Below are 15,978 nucleotides of genomic sequence, written 5' to 3' on the forward strand. Positions count from 1 at the left end.
TTTGTCTGTCCGTCTATCTGTTAAAGCAGATCTTTATTTGTACATACATTAGAAAAACAGATGCTTTCAAACTAGGGATTTTGTGGCAGGTAAGACACTAATTCTGCTGATAGATTATGCATGTATGAACTTCACATTGGCACATCCAGCCCAAAGCGGAAGGGTTAAATACTTAGTAGTTGCCAAAGTTTCGGAGCATGTCTTTAATCAGCTACTGTCCAGTCTGCACTATTCTTCCTAATTACCTGTACTCTTGGATCATTCTTGATTATTCTTTACAATGATTTTTAAAGGTCATGAACAGTCAAAATCATGTTTTTTTATGAAATTGGATGCTATTTCAAGGAAACCAGATAAAAGTATGACTAAAGTATGAAAAAGGACTGTTGCTTCTACATTGATCATACAATTACTCCCCCATGTCAAACACTTGGATGTATTAAGGGGACAAGGTGACATCACTAACTCTAATTCTAATACACCAATGGTACCATAATGTTTTCTTACTTAATTTAAATAAGCACCACCTTGTAACCAACATTGGAGAAGCCGTTTGCAGAGGGGCATGGTTTATATAGCTAGATAGCTCCTCTAATGGTACCAATTTGACTGTATGGTGTCAGCAAATGTATTTTAAAGTTTACCCTATTCATCTATGGCAAATATCATTATATGTTTCCCCTTGGCACCGGAGGAGATGGCTGCCGTTTTACGGGCTCCTAACCAATATTGCTATTGTGTGTGTTTTTTTGTGTTATTTGTAACTTATTATTGTACGTAATGTTTCTACCACCTTCTCTTCTGACCAAAAAGAGCTTCTGGATATCAGAACAGGGATTACTCACCTCGTACTGGACAAAGATTTTTTTCTTTAACGAGTCGGACATCAAGGATTTACATCACACGGCCCAAATCCCTGTCATTCGCATGAAGAAGAGACGGAGATATAGGGGAGGTCGGGGGGCCTTGTAAGAATCCGACGGCGAGTGGGTAACCCGCCTCTACCATCAGTCCTATTAGCCAACGTGTAATCAATCATTGGATAATAAACTGGATGAGCTCCGATCAAGCCTATCCTACCAACGGAACATTAAAAACTGTAATATCTTATGTTTCACTAGTCATTGCTTAACGACGACATGGATAACATACAGCTGGCTGGGTTTTCCGTGCATCGGCAAGATGCTCTAGACCACCTTTACTCCACACACAGAGACGCGTACAAAGCTCTCCCTTGCCCATTTGGCAAATCTGACCATAACTCTATCCTCCTGATTCTTGCTTACAAGCAAAAACCAAAGCAGGAAGTACCAGTGACACGCTCAATATGGAAGTGGTCAGATGACGCAGATGCTAAGCTACAGGACTGTTTTGCTAGCACAGACTGGAATATGTTCCGGATTCTTCCGATGGCATTGAGGAGTACACCACATCAGTAACTGGCTTCATCAATAAGTGCATCGATGACGTCGTCTCCACAGTGACCGTACGTACATACCCCAACCAGAAGCCATGGATTACAGGCAACAGCCACACTGAGCTAAAGGGTAAAGCTGCCGCTTTCAAGGAGCGGGACTCTAACCCAGACGCTTATAAGAAATCCCACAATGCCTACTACACCGGCTCCAACGCTCGTCGGATGTGGCAGTGCTTGGGAACTATTACAGACTACAAAGGGACGTACAGCCACGAGCTGCCCAGCGACACGAGCCTACCAGACAAGCTAAATGACTTCTATGTGTCCTTTTGAGGCAAGCAACACTGAAACATGCATGAGAGCACCAGCTGTTCCGGATGACTGTGTGATCTAGCTCTCTGTAGCCAATGTGAGTAAGACGTTTTAAACAGGTCCACATTCACAAGGCCGCAGGGCCAGACGGATTACCAGGACTTGTACTCCGAGCATGCACTGACCAACTGGAAGATGTTTTCACTGACATTTTCAACCTGTCCAAGTCTGTATGACCAACATGTTTCAAGCAGACCACCATAGTCCCTGTGCCCAAGAACACCAAGGTAACCTGCCTAAATGACTACTGACCCATAGCATTGTAGCCATGAAGTGCTTTGAAAGGCCGGCCATGGCTCAAATCAACACCACTATCTCAGAAACCCTAGACCCAGTACAATTTGCATACAGCCCCAACAGATCCACAGATGACGCAATCTCTATTGCACTTCACACTGCCCTTTCCACCTGGACAAAAGGAACACCTATGTGAGAATGCCATTCATTGACTAAAACCTATTTCCCCTCAGGAGACTGAAAAGATTTGGCATTGGTCCTCCGATCCTCAAAAGATTTTACAGCTGCACCATCGAGAGCATCCTGACGGGTTGCATCACTGCCTGGTATGGCAACTGCTCAGCCTCCGACCGCAAGGCACTACAGAGGGTAGTATGTACATCACTGGGGCCAAGCTTCCTGCCATCCAGGACCTCTATACCAGGTATACCAGGAAGGCCCTAAAAATCATCAAAGACTCCAGCCACCCTAGTCATAGACTGTTCTCACTACTACCGCACGGCAAGCGGTACTGGAGCGCCAAGTCTACGTCCAAGAGGCTTCTAAACAGCTTCTACCCCCAAACCATATGACTCCTGAACATCTAGTCAAATGGCTACCCAGACTATTTGCACCCCCCCTCTTAATTGTTATTTTTTAGGTATTTTCTTAAAATTGCATCGTTGGTTAAGGGCTTGTAAGTTAACATTTCACTGTAAGTTCTACACCTGTTGTATTCGGCGCATGTGACAAATACAATTTGATTTCATTTGACTACAGCTCAGCTTTCAACACCATAGTGCCCTCAAAGCTCATCACTAAGCTAAGGACCCTGGGACTAAACACCTCCCTCTGCAACTGGATCCTTGACTTCTTGACGGGCCGCCCCCAGGTGGTAAGGGTAGGTAGCAACACATCTGCCACGCTGATCCTCAACACGGGGGCCCCTCAGGGGTGCGTGTTCAGTCCCCTCCTGTACTCCTTGTTCACTCATGACTGCATGGCCAAGCACGACTCCAACACCATTAAGTTTTCAGATGACACAACAGTAGGTCTGATCACAGACAACGATGAGACATCATATAGGGAGGAGGTCAGAGACCTGGCAATGTGATGCCAGGATAATGACCTCTCCCTCAACATGATCAAGACAAAGGAGATGATCGTGTACTACAGCAAAAGGAGGGCCGAGCACGCCCCCTCTCTCATCGACAGAGTTGTAGTGGAGCAGGTTGAGAGCTTCAAGTCCCTTGGTGTCCAAACACACTAAGACCATCGTGAAGAGGGCACGAAAATGTCTATTCCCCCTCAGGACACTGAAAATATTTGGCATGTGTCCTCAGATCCTTAAAAAATTATACAGCTGCACCATCGAGAGTATCCTGACTGGTTGCATCACCGCCTGTTATGGCAACTGCTCTGCCTGTTACCTCAATTACTTAGACTAACCTGTGACCTCGCACGTTGACTCTGTACCGGTACCCCTTGTATATAGCCTCGTTACTGTTATTTTATTGTTGCTCTTTAATTATTTGTTATTTTTTTCTATTTTCTTTATTTAAAAAAATTTTTAAACTTCAGTTTATTTACAAAATACTTAACACGTTTGTCTTAACTGCATTGTTTAAGGGCTTGTAAGTAGCATTGTATTCGGCACATGTGACAAATGCGATTTGATTTGATCTGTGTCTGGTGTTAGCTAGTTACTGGCTAGCTAGGTCTTCAGCCAGCATGGAACAAAAGGAGGGAAGGGTTGTTCAAAACTCAGACACAGCTATCAAGTCAACACATCCATTAGTGCTGCTGTGAACCGCATCACAAAAGACATGCCAAAAGGGAGCTGTATATAAAAATAAATCATATAATTAATGCAATTTCAATGTTGTTTGTGTTGCTTTGTATATCACCGAATTTGCTTGAGATGATTTTACAGCAACACTGCTCACTGCATCCAAGTTGCTGGATATAGGCGTTTCAAAGAGCTGTCAGTCAAGGCGAGCTCATAAATGTAAGCTCCCCGGCCACTCAGCCTGACTTTTCAAACTTCCTGGTAGTTAGACATGATAGAAAAGTACTTTTCAGAATGACTGTTCAGGATCTTTAAAGGATTGATGGCATTAGATTTGAGTATTTGTGGCCCCCATTTACAAACAAATTGACCTAAAACGTGTCATTGATGTTACTATCATTGGTGTTACTACTCCTACTGGTGGCACAGTGTAATCATAATGGTAAAACACATTTAAAGCCATTAAGCTACCTTTAGAATGGGAAGATGTACCCAAATACATTTAAATAAATACAAATCTAGAAAAATGAAGTAACATTTTTCCAAAATGCCATGCCCAAATGCCAACGTGCACGACCCCTTTGTTAATTGTCTGATTCGCTTTTATATTTTCTGCCTTTGTATTGCTCTATTATTATCACCTTTTTCACTGGGACTGAACTGTAGTTTTCTCTTCGACCTTCCCTTTCGCTTTCACGCTCTCCCCTAACCGACCTTCTCCTTCCCTTTCTCCATCTCCCCCCTCCCTTTCTCCATCCCCCCCTCCCTTTCTCCATCTCCCCCCTCCCTTTCTCCATCCCCCCTCCCTTTCTCCATTCCCCCCCTCCCTTTCTACATTCCCCTCTCCCTTTCTCCATCTCCCCCCTCCCCTCCAGTTGCGGAAGCAGCTGCCGGGTCAGGTCTGGATGGAGGCAACATGGCATTGGCTATCTTCATCCTTGTACTTCTACTCTCCGTGCTGCTGGGAGGAGCCTATGTCTACGTCACACGGTAAGACTACACTCCCTATCACCTCAACACAACTCTACACACCAGTGGACCTGTTCAACACAGTGACCTGTTTAGATTATCATTGGATCAATTGAAGTAGCAAATACCGCTTTCATTTTTTAAAATATATAATATAATCCCATTTGTTGCCCAGTGAATGGGAGTCCCTGAACTCTACTTACTTGAATACACTGGAACTGAATATTTTGTATTTCATTACATTTCAAAGCAATATTGTCCATCAATGGTCATATGGAAACTCTATGACAATTGAATAAACACAAACTACCCTGGTTACCTTCCCATCTGACTGTGCAACCTTGGTTATGGTTGAATAGCATATGTCACAGAACATTCAGATGGAAATGTATTGTGTAGAACAGACATTCTGTCATGTAGAAAAGGGAATCTTGTCAGCTGCTCTTCATGTGACAACTCTATCTTCAACATTCCAAACGTTTCACCTCATTAAATAGACTCCAAATGAATGAGGCAAGTGACTCACATGAGAACAGTAATATTCTTTATCCTGCTCAGTTCTCTCTCTCGCTCTCTCTCTCTGCTCATGGAAACAGTGGTGTCATGATTGTTTTTTATGGTACTGACACCCTGCTGTTCCTCTCTTGGCCACCAGGTGTCGCTACAACTCCAACCTGCGGCTGCCACTCATCCACCCACACCCCTATAGCCAGATCACAGTGGAGAGCGAGTTTGACAACCCACTCTACGAGACAGGAGGGGTGAGGAAGTACACACATGCACACACACAAACACATAGTCATTGTATGAGACAGGAGAGTCTTTAATACTGGGCTCCCGAGTGGCACAGCATGTCAGTGCTAGAGGCATCACTACAGACCCTGGTTCGATTCCAGGCTGTATCACAACCGGTCGTGATTGGGAGTCCCATGGGGCGGCTCACAATTGGCCCAGCGTCGTTGGGGTTTGGCCGGGGTAGGCTGTCATTGTAAATAAGATTTTTTTTTTCTTAACTGACTTGCCTAGTTAAATAAAGGTTAAATAAATAAAATACAAATATAACATCTCTTTCTCTTCCTCTCTCAGGACACCCGTGAATATGAGGTATCAATATGAGGACTTTCTCAACTGTTAGAATCCCAAAATGAAGAGGCTTCCACCCAAACAAACCCACTCCATACCCCTTCTCCTCCTCAGCCCCACTCAAAAGGAAGTGATGTAAATACAGACTGACTATAGATTTGCCCCTTCCCCCAATCACAGAAAGAGGAAACGGCGAGAGGAAAGATGAGTAGGAAATGGAGTGGAGAGGAGAGGGGGAGAAAATAGGAGGAGAGGGGAAACGAGAGGACAGGAGTTACTGGCTGTTTCTCAATATTCTGACTACCATTCTCTTAGCACGGTTGGAGTATGAGTCCAAATCAAAGTATGCGAAATGGGGTGCGTACTTTGCTTGTAAACATTTCGAAGCGTGCATAAATGCAAGCTTCAACTGAAATATTCCCAGGATTGTTGACATAATATGACGCAACCACATAAAAAAACAACGCAACATTTCTTGAAATCAATGGCGGCTGGTTTTGAGCTGAAGCGAGAGAAAATGAACTCCGACTTTGGAATGAAAAGTTGCCCACTCACATCTCATATGTTGCCTGACTACAATATTTTATCTTGATCTTGTTCATTTTGGCATATTTAACTGCCTAGAATATCCACTGTAGTAGTGTGCATAGACAGCAGGCTAACTGATGAAGAATTGGTAGCTAACTTTAGCTAGCTAATGTTATCCACAAAGAATTCGTAGCTAACGTTGGCCATCCACCCTTCATAACAATATTAGTTTTAGGTTGTTGTTTTTTTGTACAGCTAGCTGGCTAGCTAGATTAATACGATTCACATATAGCTAGCTGATAATTACAAGCGTGGGCTTGCTTTATGTAGTTCATGTTTTGTCTGTATTGGTCAAAGTTAATACAGTAGAACGGGAGTGCGCAGTGCTTCTCAAATGTACATTTATATGCATTCTCCACACTCTCGTCCTCACAAGAATGTACTCAAGAGAACGTCCTCGGAGAACGAACTAGGAGCATGAGAGTGTGGAGCATGGCAGCAGCATATTGAGAAACCCACTGTGAACAGGGCTGCAGGCGTTGGGAGATAAAGAGACAAACACTATTTACTCATGTGTCTACTATTAGCTATCAAATAGAGGGACAGGGGGAGGGAGAGAGGGGAAGGAATAGGTGGGGAGAGAGGGGGACAGAAGGAGGATGATGGGTGAGAGATATAGGAGGGGATAGAACCAAAGGGAACTAAAGTATTGGTACATGAATGGGGTCCATTGAGATGTAAAACATAGGGGTACATTGTCACCCTAGAATCTGACACAGGAAGTGAGGTTACTATCTCTTCCTGTCTGGGCCCCATCTTCCTGCATTTCTAAGGCCTTGTCTTAGAACAGTTTGTAGTACTGGTTTTACCATAGTAACTGACCTTCCATGTGCAAGCTCAACCAACCAACCATAACACCAGAAGAGACCGGCACCAGATTATGTATTTATTTTGATGTAAATGTGATGTTTTATGCAGATTAATTCATGTTCATTTTCATTTTGAGAAGAAAAAAATAAAATGTACCATGTTACTGATTTCCTGAAATAAATGGTCAAATAAAAAGTATAATAGAATCTTTCTAAAAAAAAAAAAAATCAAAAACACTTGTCTTTGTCATCTGTTATTTCTTCGAGGGCTGGGGATGATCAGGTGACTCCCTGGCTGTGTCACACCTACAAGATCTAGAAACAGTCACAACAGTCACTATGTCACTACGCATAACATGGAACAACTGTTTTACACTTGGAACATGAAGAAAAGAACATGTCTCTCCATTCTGGCTAATTCAACAGTACATCCATACAGACCCACACATGTTGTAGCTCAATACTTCCTCATGGGTTCCTTTTCCGGGAGCACTACCTGGTAGGTAAAACAACTTATTTTTCACCTATTGTGCAATCTCTGTCTCTCACACACATTCCAGTGGTGACATTGTTTCTGTTGAAACTGGTTCGCTTTCGTTCAGACCCATCAGTTTTGTCATCCCCTGACCTCAATACACAACAGCCTCAAAAACACAGTTGCTACTTCATGTTTCAATACTTGTTACTACCTGTTTTTGCAAATAGAAAGTTACTGTTGCAAAAACAGTTATTTATTTAGCAGCAAAGATTTTAAAACAAGTGGGTGCTATCGTTCTTAGGGTGTATGTTTGTGTGTGTGATTAACCAACAAAACAGCTGAGTAGAGAGGGGGTCAGACTCAAAGAAAGCCCTATGTTTTCAGTGTTTGTGTGTGTATGCGTAAAGGCAGGTGTGACTGAGTAGTGCAACCAAAAGTAGTCACAAGAAGCATACAAAAATAGATGCTATACCCTCAGAACTGGAGCAAGTATGAGTTATTTGTTCTTAAAGGTGCATTATGCATAAATCGCTCTGTCATTTCCTGGTTGCTCAAATTCTAATAGGTCACCTAATTTCAGTTTGTGACCAAACAAACAAGTATAATATAGAGAATCATTGTACCATCTAAACAACTGAAATATATATTTTAGATAATCAAAAATATTGTATTTTCAGCTGTTTGAAGGTGGAGTACAAAACTGAAAGCAAAAGACACAAAAACTCAAGAACAGGGAAGCATAGAAATAGTGCACATAGAATAACAGATCTACCGCTTCTTAGACATGCTTTAAATGAGAATGAAAGATATATATATATATAACTCGCTTTTCTATGTGAATTTGGTAGGGTCGCCCCAAAAGTGACATATTGCAGCTTTAATTAAGGGTTAGTGTCAGGGGAGATTTGTCATTAAAATTAAATTAAAGTCATCAATGGTCCCACTGGGCACACACTAGTTCAATCGACATTGTTTCCACGTCATTGCAATGAAATTACGTTGAACCAATGTGGAATTGAAGTTGAATTGACATTGTGCCCAGTGGGGTGACTTCTGTCCTCTCTAGCATGGAGATAAAAACAGAATAAGGCCTACTGGGTCAGAGAAATCAGTCCTGACAATGCTTCAACCTCTTTTCTAACTACTTCATTCTTCCTTCCGTCCCCATCAACTCACTCTGTTCTGCACCAGGCTTCACACTCAAACTAGTTCACCACAGTTCAGCTTCCTCTTCCGTCCGTTAAGGTACAGAAAACATTCTCTCGCTCTCTCTTTTTATGTTAACAGATTGTGTACTTTATTTTCCTTTTCTTGCTTGTTTGTGCCTTTCAACCGTCGTCCTTTTCTCACTCTGTCCCCTCCACATTCCCTCTCTCTCCCTTTATCTCTGAGTAGGTTGGTCTATCTGTATATCTGTGTTCTATTTCTGACTGTGATTACTGGAGTGACAGCGAAGGTTCTAGAATCCCTGATAAGACCATATGAAGTTTGCATTTCATATTTACTGAGACAGGCACTGACTTGGTGAATAATAATATAGTTGTAACTCTGCTGCAACACAGAGCATGACCAGACACGAGGTTTGTTTGAATCCCCTGCATTACCCTTTGATATTTGCATCATGATCCCACAAACAATGTTTTCCATTTACGCCATGAAAAGATTTCACCTGTGCAGGAATAGGCCCTGGGTGTGTTGTAGTAAGATTTCTGTTGTAAAACAAAAAACATTTCCAGGCTGTTGCAGAGATACAGTATGAGGAGGAAGTGGACATTTTTAAAAACCTGCCAGACTAGTTCCTCTCAGAAAAACACACGAGTGTTCTGCAGTGCTCCCAGAAGAGAGAGTTTTTTTTATGAAGCTCAAAACAGATGTACAGATATGAGATGTACAATTTCCTGTCCCTCTTGTTTCTCTCCCTCTATTCCAGAAAGTACCTCTCTACCTTTACTTCAACAAGGTCAGTCTCACTGAAATTTAAAATCTGTTCTACAAGAAAAACCTGGTCAAAATAGCAGCACACACAGTTGGCCTCCTGCTATGACCAAGAGACCATGACCAAGCACAACCATCTCCATCAGTGATGCGTGTGTCAGCACGGAGGGTGTTAACAGGGCTCCTGATCCTGGGTGGAATCTCCACCCTGACCCAGTTCCTGCGTTTCTTTCTACCTTGCTGGCAGCCATCCCAGGGTGCGGGCGAACCTGTGACCGTGCTGGTCCGGGACGGGTGGAGGGTCAGTTCTGACGTTCCCCTGGTGTTTGTGGGAGGGGTGCCTCGCTCCGGGACCACCCTGATGAGGTATGACAAGAGAAAGGAGGAGGAAAGTATTTATTTACTTGTATATACCAATGTACTGAACTTGTATTATTCTGACACACAATATGGTTATATACTGTATGTATTTACCTCTGTACCCTGTCATTTTGATCTCCGTCTTATTTCCCACACTGTGTAGGGCCATGCTGGACGCCCACCCTGCGGTACGGTGTGGGGAGGAGACGAGGGTCGTGCCCAGGATACTGGGCCTAAAGCTGGGCTGGGCTGCTGAGAAGGAGGGGGTCAGCACCAAGGTCCTGGACCGAGCGGTCACTGCCTTCCTCCTTCAGATCATAGCAGGACATGGGGAGTCAGCACCTCTACTCTGCAATAAAGATCCCTTTACTTTGAAGAGCGCTAAGTACCTCGCTCACCTTTTTCCCAAGTAGGTCTGACTTACTTTACTATACACACACACACACACACACATACTCTTAGAAAAGAAGGTGCAATCTAGAACCTAAAAGGGTTCTTCGGCTGTCCTAATAGGATAACCCTTTGATAGCCCTTCTTGGGTTCCAGGTAGGACCCTTTTGGTTCCAAGTAGAACATTTTGGGGTTCCATGTAGAACCCTTTCCACAGAGGTCTAGATGGAACCCAAAATGATTCTCCCTGGAACCAAAAAAGGGTTTTACCTGGACCCCAAAAAGATTCTACAAAGGGTTCTCCTATTGGGACAGCCGAAGAACCCTTTTGGGTTCTAGATATAACCTTTTTTGATGAGTGTACACTGACGCAAAAGCCTCTGTCACCATACATAATGGTGTGATCGAGTGTGGCTTTTCACATGCTGACCCATGTGAGCAATATAGACAGTACAACTCATTAGTGACTCACTAGGCAGCCTGGTTACCTCCTACAGAACACATCGTATAACTGATTACCAGAGCTCAAAGTCCTGACAGAACAGGAGATAACTTATCTACTTTTTCACTGACTCCGCCTCCTCTCCAGGCCTGAAACCGGGGTTAGCTAGAATTATGAGTAGTGCTTAGGGTGGAAAGTTGTAAAGTACTTTCTCCTCAACTTTTCTCTCCCTCCTCTATCCCGCCACACCTCTACGTCCTTCCTCTCTCTCTTTCTACAGCTCTAAGTTCCTGTTGATGCTGAGAGATGGCCGAGCGGCGGTGCACTCTATGATTTCGCGTCGCGTGACGATCGGTGGCTTTGACCTCTCCAGCTATAGGGACTGCCTGGCCAAGTGGAGCCGAGCCACACAGGCCATGCTGACACAGTGCACGCAGGTGTGTACGTATCTGTTTAGGTGGGTGGAGAGTGGTGCCTGACGTGTGTGCGTGCATGCAGTGCATCTGTGCCTGCATGTGTGTGAGTGCGCATCTTTGTGTGTGTGTTTAGGTGGAAAGTGATAACCAACCATGTGTGTGTGTGTGTGTGTGTGTGTGTAGGTGGGCAGTAAGAGGTGCCTGGCTGTGAGGTATGAGAGCCTGGTCCTCCACCCTCGCTCCACCCTGCAGACAGTGCTAACGTTCCTGGGTCTGCCGTGGCACGAGGGGGTTCTGCACCACGAAGAGGCTATAGGAAAACCTGGAGGAGTCTCACTGTCAAAGTGTGTATCAGTGAATGTCAGAGAAGGTGACAAGGCCATGCTACATCACAAAGATTCAGAGGAGTCTTGCTGTTTTGGTGTGTGTTTACTGTGTGTGTGTTTGTGTCACAGAACGGAACGGTCCACAGACCAGGTGATGAGGCCAGTGAACTTAGACGCTCTGACTCGGTGGGTAGGTCACATGCCCCCAGACGTAATGGCAGACATGGACGCTATCGCCCCCATGCTGGGGAGACTAGGCTACGACCCCAGAGCCAACCCACCTAACTACGGACAGCCTGACCCACAGTTCCTCAACAACACACAAAGGGTACGGACGGACGGACGGACGGACGGACGGACACACACACACACACACACACACACACACACACACACACACACACACACACACACACACACACACACACACACACACACACACACACACACACACAGGTTTTTGCTGATGTAAACCTTATGTCCTCTCTCTGTAGCTTCTGAGGGGAGACTTTAAAACTCCTGTAGCAAGCCTACATCTGAAAGGACGTCCCCAGGTGAGTCTAACAGAAAAACCACCTTTCCTCAATGTCTAGGCGACTACTGATTGACTGTTTTTAGTATAGAACTAAGTGTTGGTTCTGTCTACATCCTTCTTTAGATGTCCATGAAAGGTTCACAGACAGAGAGGTGACCGGGTCAGTGCCTGGAACAACGGTCACCCCTGACCTATGACCCCTGATTATCCTCTCAGGGAGGACAACAGCATCAACCAAAAGGCTGGTGGCTAAGCACCAAGCACAGTCAGAGGGCATAACCATGCATGTGCTCTAGACCTCATTGATAGGAAGAAGTGATGTACAATGGAGAAAAGTATATTACATCGTTTTTTTACATTTCAAAAATGTGTTTACTTACTTGAATAGGTTCTCCCAATGCCTCCGTTTTTTGGGTTCCTTACAAAAACAAAATAATCTTCACTATATTTTTGGTGATATCAAAGTGCCGCCAGAAACCATGTGGATGAAAGGAGACAAGGGAAAAAATAGGCTCTTTTAGAATCCGAGAATTAATTACTTACACAATCGTCTCTAACATGTAGGCTCAGCATTCCTGAACAATCCAATTACAAGTCAGAATGTTGAATAAACTTATTTTTAACTTACTTTACCTGTTGTCCGCTGATTTTGTCCTTATGTAGGAGGTAATCTGAGACAAAATATCTACAAATGTTATTAGCCAGACTTTCAGTACGCTGGTCTGTATATGGTTGGTATTTCCGGATAAAATCTTCAATACTGATATAATTCGCAGGTTACAAACACTTGCACAATATGGCTGAGCCTAACCAAACCACAGCGGATTGAGAGGTAACCGAGCCTAACCAAACCACAGCGGATTGAGAGGTAACCGAGCCTAATCAAACCACAGCGGATTGAGAGGTAACCGAGCCTAACCAAACCACAGCTGATTGAGAGGTAACCGAGCCTAACCAAACCACAGCGGACTGAGAGGTAACCGAGCCTAACCAAACCACAGCTGATTGAGAGGTAACCGAGCCTAACCAAACCACAGCGGACTGAGAGGTAACTGAGCCTAACCAAACCACAGCGGACTGAGAGGTAACCGAGCCTAACCAAACCACAGCTGATTGAGAGGTAACCGAGCCTAACCAAACCACAGCTGATTGAGAGGTAACCGAGCCTAACCAAACCACAGCTGATTGAGAGGTAACCGAGCCTAACCAAACCACAGCTGATTGAGAGGTAACCGAGTCTAACCAAACCACAGCTGATTGCGATGCATGCTTCAGTCGACTATGTTCGGTTACATTCGGTTACATTGCTGACATATTGTGCATCACATGCTCTGCGTGAAGAGAATGAAAATACAAGTGACAGAACCCACAAGCACCACAAAAAGTTGTCTAAACAACCCTTTCCTGTGGATAGCCTATCTCCACCTCCTACCGCCAAAAGGACCAACAGCATGTACAACCGGTAAAGTAAGTGTAAATATAATTGTATTCAACAGTCTGGCTTGTAAAGACTATTGCGTAATTTTTTGGGCGACTTCGATCATACTGATGAGCCATGAGGTAACCATAGTAACAGTCTGATGTTTAAAAAAAACCTCAGCCTCTCACCAGAGCAGTTTAGAAGGTGTTGTAGATCTCTGCTACCCTATCCCAACGGGCCCAACGTTATACATCGGGTTAGGGCAGGATAAGGCCTGTTTTTTCATAAATAACTAGGGTACGGGTAGGGCTCAGGTATTACTAAATTGATCACTAACATTTTGAAGATAAGCCATTTGCTCAATGCTCTGCTGTGCAGTGCAGTCATATCTGACTAAGATCATAACATGTAGTCAGAGGTGCGTAAACCTCGTCAAATATAAAACAGGAGAGATTATTTCCCAAACAGTATGATGTTCCTTGAGTTTTGTTGGCGTTTAGAGTGACCAAAAGAAGCTAACAACTAACTGCTCTCTCATGTCTCTTCATTCGTTGACCAGAGCCAGATATACTTTGAGGAGATTGGGAAACTCCATTTGAATCGTTGCCCATGCTACGTCAGTGGGCTGTGCGGTGCATTCTGGGAAATTCGAGGACAAGGAGAGCTCTCCTTCAAGGAGTAAATGGTAGTCAATTGGGTGCAAGCTGAAGAGCAGCTAATGGATTTACTAACCCAGGAAGATATATTTGATTTCGGGTTTCGGGCAGGGCCGGGTTGGGTTGGGCCTTAAATTTGGCAGAAGCAATCAGGCCTGGGTAGGGTTGGGCCTGAACGTCACAGGCATGGGTAAGGCTCAGGCTCTAGTTGTGACATTTGACTTTACCATTTAAATATAAATTGCAGACTGTCAGCCACACTTGATAACTTGAAAACTAGAACTTACTAACATAGGCAACAAGTAACTGGATGGAAAACGGTGAGGCACATAACACACCCCTTCTACCGGCATTTGGTGGGGAGGGTTCTTGAAATGTAACATCCAGTCAAAATCAGTGGACAATTCAAACCGTTTCTGCAATACAAAATTCTCCAGACCTCCAAGAGAGGCGTGACAATGATGTGATTTTGGAGGTATGGCAACCAGAAACCAATAGACGTATTCCTATGGAAATGTCCTGATAGCGCATGAAGCCGGAAGTATTTGAATTTGAAGCGTGCCATATAGCTGAATGGGGCTGAATGGCACCAAAAGATTGCTAAGGATCATGGTGAAAGTGGACATAACTAGCAAAGGATCACGGCCGATGTAATCATTTTCATCCTGCCTGAGAGAGTCAACCTTAATGTCTATGGCAAGAAGGCGCAATCCTCCTCATAGCCTGCAGGCCCGTGATTCATATATCAGCACGTGGTCCTGTGTGACAACAAATGTAGTAGTCAGAATGGATCACTATATAATTAAATATCTTGATTTGTAGCAAACTTTAAAATAATTCATAGTGGGCATCGAACTTCATCATAATAATCTAATTTTATAGCCCAAAACGAGCGTCCCCCTCAAAAAATGGGCAGTTTTGGCGATTGTAATTTAGATAAGCTTTCTAGGGCAGACCAGGGCTTTTGGCACCACTAGATTGCTATGCAGTAGCCAACCAGCCGAGCTTGTGACTTCACGTTCCAGATAGGACACTGGGGTCCTCATGGCAACACGAGACTAGCTAGATATAAGCTGGATGATGTTAGGATAAGGAGTCTTTTATAAGGGGGTGGGAGTGGGGAATGACTGTGCCTGTTTGTGTAGAATTACATTTTTGATCCATGCTGTAAATAATTTGTTTCTATTAAATCAATGATATGACCTAAAATAAACTGTCCAATCTCTGTTACATTCTTCTTTGCATATACTGCATGTTTTGATTCAAAAACTGTTCCCTGGTTGATCTCCTACACTAACTATACTGCTGCTTGGAAATGTAGCAAAACTGTAGGATTTACTGAGGCATGAGTGGGCCTGGGTTTAAAAAAAAAGAAGCTTGTTACTTGTAAGTGTTCCAAACAGAACATTATTTGTATTTTTACCTAAACATGCAAACACCATCAGATAGAAGTCATAGCAAGAAGTACATTGGGTTAGTCATTTTTTATTAAATATAACAGAACAGATTAACTGGATTGACAAACACTCAAGGGACGGGATGACAAAAATAACTAACTGAAAGACCCCTAATAACCTACTAATATGACTGCATTGAGGCATATGTCACTGTGCACCCAAATTGTTGCATGCCCACCCACCAACGAATTTCTGGCTACCTCACTGTTTCTGACATAAATTCCTAACTATCTAAAACACAATCGATTTTACTATCTGGCAAGGTTCATTCTGCGACATTGACTGCTCAGCGCGTTGCTAGAGAACGACGACTCACTCTT

The 15,978-nt window shown here is 43.8% G+C and overlaps 2 protein-coding genes across 6 annotated transcripts in view; both read left to right on the forward strand.

The window, feature by feature from the left end:
* The window catches only part of sez6l (seizure related 6 homolog (mouse)-like), a 50,699-nt gene extending 39,680 nt beyond the window's left edge, over positions 1-11,019 (forward strand). For 3 of the 5 annotated variants that reach the window (XM_045692237.2, XM_045692240.2, XM_082955693.1), the window contains 7 exons: positions 4,670-4,784; positions 5,419-5,524; positions 5,850-7,742; positions 8,913-8,966; positions 9,652-9,681; positions 9,904-10,022; positions 10,180-11,019. In XM_045692237.2, the coding sequence (XP_045548193.1) occupies positions 4,670-4,784; positions 5,419-5,524; positions 5,850-5,879 (251 nt within the window). In that variant the 3' untranslated portion in view covers positions 5,880-7,742; positions 8,913-8,966; positions 9,652-9,681; positions 9,904-10,022; positions 10,180-11,019. The remainder of the gene's footprint in view (positions 1-4,669; positions 4,785-5,418; positions 5,525-5,849; positions 7,743-8,912; positions 8,967-9,651; positions 9,682-9,903; positions 10,023-10,179) is intronic. The other 2 variants (XM_082955690.1, XM_082955692.1) reach the window with 2 other exon arrangements.
* tpst2 (tyrosylprotein sulfotransferase 2) lies at positions 9,805-12,752 on the forward strand. Its single transcript, XM_045702345.2, has 7 exons — positions 9,805-10,022; positions 10,180-10,425; positions 11,129-11,285; positions 11,448-11,608; positions 11,720-11,918; positions 12,085-12,144; positions 12,249-12,752. The coding sequence occupies exons 1-7, from the start codon at positions 9,805-9,807 to the stop codon at positions 12,279-12,281; spliced, it is 1,074 nt and encodes a 357-aa protein (XP_045558301.2). The 3' UTR covers positions 12,282-12,752.
* Positions 12,753-15,978: the final 3,226 nt, after the last annotated feature.

The sequence above is a fragment of the Salmo salar genome, chromosome 01, assembly GCF_965601325.2.
Source record: "Salmo salar chromosome 01, fSalSal1, whole genome shotgun sequence".
In the NCBI taxonomy this organism is placed as follows: domain Eukaryota; kingdom Metazoa; phylum Chordata; class Actinopteri; order Salmoniformes; family Salmonidae; genus Salmo; species Salmo salar.